Here is a 4,841-nt window from a genome sequence, read left to right as displayed (position 1 = left end):
CACAGCTCTGTAATACATAGGTGTTCTCCTCCTAAACAAACATAACCACTATTGTCCTGCTGCAATGCTAAATCTGCCTGAAACCCTCTAAAGGTGTGGTTCATTGCCCCATGTCTCTGAGCAGGGTCACGTTCCTACTGGAGAAAAAAACGATAGGAATGTAGTAAAATGGTATCAATTATGCAGTTGAATTCTAGTTTCATTTTGCAGCTCTGGATTTGCTCTAGCTAACAAGCCTCTTCTAGTCAAAACAAGAACGCTCCCTCTGTTCATCACAGATAGTGCTAAAATTCATTAGCCCAAGACATTCTAGCTGCCTGTGCATCAATATCCTTTCTCAGTGCTTGCTTGTGAAGGAAACTGTTTGTTGTGTTTTGCGGGTATAGCTTCTGAGTGTTCATCTTTCTGCACTCTCCCTGGCTCTGATTTCTCTCCCATTGTCTTGTGAGACTTGTTCTTTCTCAGATGCAGTCTCTCTCTTCTCTCCTTCATGCCTTCAGGTTGCTAAAAGGCAGGAGAAAAATAGAATAGAATTAAGTGACTCTTACATCATCAACAAAATCTGGTAACGATATTTCAGTAGTAATACATAGTAAAATACTACATTTACCAAAATATCAGGCAGATCAGCTTTAACACAATGGGTTCAAACTCATGGCCCCAGCCAGTAACATTAATAATCAGCAAAGAGCAACACGCTCTAATACTTTTTGGGTGGTAGGAGGGTAGTCTGCCTGAAAGGCAAGCTTGGGAGAAGAGACATGAGGGGGAAAGGAGGCTCTGAAATTTCAGCTTAGATTCCTTGTTTTTCTTATTTCACATGATCCATCTTTTAAAATCTGAAAGTTGCTCACTGACAGTTACAAAGACCATGCTGAAAACAAGTGCTGAAACATTTATTTAGAGAAAAGCAACGTGCAGGGAAGGAGAGGAAATGAAATTACCTTTTCTCCACTTCTAATTTCTTTTAATCTGCTGGTCGTATAAAGGGTGGTTTGAACAATACTTATAGGGTTCCAAATGCAAAAAAGGATTTTTCAACACTCTTTTTGGAGCTCCGTGTTTAAGCCCACTCCCAAATTTCCTTTCAGATCTCTAATACCTATCACTCAGTTCTTCAAGGTTCTTCAGTCCTTGACATCTTACAGGCTTTAATAGTTTGGCCTAGTTGAAAGACAGATCAAAGTATAGCCCAGCACACCTTGCTGTAAATTACAGAAGGGTTCCAGAATCCGTGTTTTTAAAATGCAACCAAAGTCAAACTTAGTTTATTATATTCACTGTACTTATCACACAACTGACATGCTCACAGACTTCCTAGCAGTAGTCTTTTGAGAAATGATAAACAAACAATCAGCTACTGATGAGGGCTGGCAAATGAGGCAGTGGAAATTCTGAATGAAATAAATACTGACTAGTTCCTGAAAGGAAAAAAGATTACAGAATTCACATAAAATCTTAAAAATTGAATAACAGAGTTGTCATCACCATAACTCTTCATATTCCTAGAGGACTGAGCATGCATGGACTGTAACTGTGGGACTGATCATGTAATTATGCTATTTACTGAAAAGAAATTTTTATTGTTTCTTCTCTTACTGCTAAATGGAAGGTCTGCACAGAGAGATAAAGATTACTTCTCCATATGAAACTGACAATGTCAAAAAACTGAAAAAATAAAGACACTTCCATTTGTTGTTACTGATGATAATTATTCAGAGTTATTCAAGCACAGCTTTTCAGTGGGGTGACTGAATTTGACAGAGTTCTTCCAATACTTAAAAGGGATTTACTGTTCAGTACCCTTCCCTCCAGTATGTGATACAGCAGATAGTATGTATCATTATAATAAATGCATTAAATTGTCAGAAAGGTCATTATTGGCTCCTCCTTCAGTGCAAACCATGCAGAATCATGCCTCAGGAGAGAATAACAGGGAGAAGAATGAAATAGGAAAAGGTTCCATGCTGTCTGCATGCCCTTACAGTGAAAATATAGCAATGGCTGCTGCTGCTGCTGCTGCAGTAGTGCAATGACACTGGAGTCCCAGGGAGTGAAGAGAAATCCCTCAAACACCATGATGCTTGGCAGTCTTACAGATAACATGGCATGTGGTTAAACCAGGTCAACAGCAATGAGAAAGTGACTTGGATATCACAGCAAAAGCAAAGCAGATCTGTTTTTATATTGTCTTGTTGCCACAGGATGTGCAGTGTCTCATTTTGAAGTTACACACTTTGGAACAAGTCTAGGTGGTGACACTACATCCAAAATGCTCATGTTAATGACATTAGCAGTTTTACATTTCTTCAACTACAGTAAGGATCACACCATTCAAGAAATTCTAATTCAAGCTTATTTCTGCTCCTCCCCAAGCAAAGACACAAAGATTATTTAAGGGATAAAGCTAGCCTGATTTATTAATTTACTTATTTTTTATTTTATTTTATTTATTTGTTTCTGAAGTCTTCTTAAGGTTGCTGCTAGTTGTCACCTACCAAAGAAACTGAGCGTTTGCTCTTGAAATGCAATTGCTTCTCAAAGGACTCTGCAAATTCCTGCATGGAGTTTGACCTTGTCTCTGGGCCTGAGCTGTCTGCTGAAGGTGTTCTGCTTGCCTTCTTGTGGCAGTGGTATTTGACATCTTGGTCTTCTTGAAATTCCTTGGAGCCCTTGAGATGACCTGAAGATGAACCTTTGGCAGAGGCATGAAGTCGTGTTGTATGGAGAGAGGAAAGCCTGGCCTGCAAAAGAAGAGGTCTTTGCTGAGTATTGAATTCTAAAGCAGAGCACACATGGCAGGTTCTCTACTACAGAGTACTCTCCAAGCAGTCTACAGAACAAATAACCTTGCCCAGACTTCTGTATCTTTCCTTATTTGTGCAGAAGAATCACACTGTCAAAGAGCTTGCTTCCTTGGGGCAGCAGCGAAATTTACTCATTCCCATTTTTGAGTATCTAAAGTTTTGGCACCCAAATAAGCATTTGAAATGTGAGGTGTGCCCACTGTCATGGAAAAGAACTGGAACACTTCATAATCCCAAACACCCAGGCATCCCCTCGGGGAATGTGTTCTAGGCAGGGCTTTTAAACAGCCCTTTTGAGGCCAGATGAACCAGACACTGAGTTTGACTCACAGGTATTCTGGGTCTTATTAGAGATTTTGAGGTCAACTGAGTGTGACAGAGACCATTTCTAGCCCTGTCTTGTTATATCGGCTGCCTGTCCTAAATGCAGACAAGATGCTCTACTGTTCATCTCCAGGTTTTTTAGTGGTTTCTTGGGCATATTCATCCTGACCTCACAAGAGAGCATTTTCAGGGCACTAAGGGACACATCCCTAATAGAAAAATGATAGAATGATAGAATCATGGAATCATTAAGGTTGGGAAAGACGGAAACAGGCTTTTCACAATGGCTTGATGAGAGGTGCTAAATCACCAGTAAATCTTCTGTTGCATCTTCCAGCAAAATATCACAGCTCCATATAGGTTTTGCCTCCCTCGTTATGACTTCCTGTATGCAGCTATTGGCAATAACTGAGGGACTGTATATCCTGCTGTTTGTTAATTTATACTTCCCATTTTCACAGTCACCTGAAACTCTTTTTGTTGTTGTTGTTTTGTTTTATTTTTACATAAGTCTTATATTTTCTAGATGTACTTAACACCGAAGGGTCCTCAGCACATATTATGCAAGTTCAACTTCATTTCCAGACCTAAGCTAACTCTTGCAACTAATATTACAGACTGCTGCTGAGTAGTGGTAATGATTCCTGCTATGCTATTTTTACTTTGAGGCATACTGTTACAACACTAATCGATATTGCTGTGATTTCTGTAAGGTCATATCGTATTCTTATTTGGAAAAGCACCAAAGCAATCGGATTGTGCTTGAGGGACAGGAGTACACATGCCATGCCAAGCTGTACAAGCTGAACATCTTCTATGTCATTTTAATGGTATCAGTGTATATTGTTTCCTGGAAACACACATTGTTTCACACTAAAAATCACAGGTATTTTTTCTTAGGGGCTTTAAAAAAAGAAAAATAGAACAAAACAGGAGAACAGATGAAGCAGAGGATGGTATTCATCAATCTTGTTTTACATTATCTCTAAATATTTTATGCTACGAAGATGTTGCTTTTTATTTTTCCTTCTCAGATGAAATTATAGTGACGCTCTTAACAAAAAGAATGTAGTTCACATGCTAACATAGACACTATGGTTCAGAAAAAAGACAGGCCTTCCTCTGAAATGCAGATTTGTCTCAGTGAACCTAGGGTACAGCTACACATGTGACAAGGGGAAATGGTTTTAAACTGGAAGAGGCCAGATTTAGACTATATATTAGGAATAAATTCTTTATAGTCAAGGTGTTGAGACACTGTAACAGGTTTCTCAGAGAGGTTAAGAATGCCCCCTTTCCCCCCCCCAGAAGCACTCAAGGCCAGGCTGGATGGAGCTTTAAGCAACCTGGTCTAGTGGGAGATATCCCTGCCTTTAGCAAGGGGCTGGAACTAGATGAACTTACAGGTCCCTTCCAACCCAAACCATTCTACGATACTATGATCATGTAATCTCATTACAGCGGCCATGCTTCCTCTCACAGTGCGCACACACATTGGCACATTACTGTCTTATGAACACAACCTCACAGAGGACAAAGGCCTTAGTACAATTGCTAAGAATGAACATTTCATGGCTTATTACTAGTAGAAAACAGTAGTCCTATTTTATTTACGATAAATTCTGGCAATGAGTTTACGTAAGATCCATTTATTCGACTTAATACATGTGAAGGAGGGAAGATTTAGGTTGGATGTTAGGGGGAAGTTCT

General features: G+C 39.5%; 1 protein-coding gene across 1 annotated transcript in view; it reads right to left on the bottom strand.

The window, feature by feature from the left end:
- Positions 1 to 324: 324 nt before the first annotated feature.
- LNP1 (leukemia NUP98 fusion partner 1) overlaps positions 325 to 4,841 on the bottom strand; it is an 8,935-nt gene continuing 4,418 nt past the window's right edge. Inside the window, exons 2-3 of the mRNA XM_042809467.1 lie at positions 2,499 to 2,744; positions 325 to 504 (exon numbers count right to left, since the gene is read on the bottom strand). Of these exons, the coding sequence (XP_042665401.1) occupies positions 325 to 504; positions 2,499 to 2,744 (426 nt within the window). The remainder of the gene's footprint in view (positions 505 to 2,498; positions 2,745 to 4,841) is intronic.

This window comes from Centrocercus urophasianus, unplaced genomic scaffold, assembly GCF_019232065.1.
Source record: "Centrocercus urophasianus isolate 14NV4802_14NV808 unplaced genomic scaffold, USGS_Curo_1.0 seq_12, whole genome shotgun sequence".
In the NCBI taxonomy this organism is placed as follows: Eukaryota; Metazoa; Chordata; class Aves; order Galliformes; family Phasianidae; genus Centrocercus; species Centrocercus urophasianus.
Note: the sequence above shows the minus strand (reverse complement) of the source record. Positions and strands in the feature narration are given on the sequence as shown.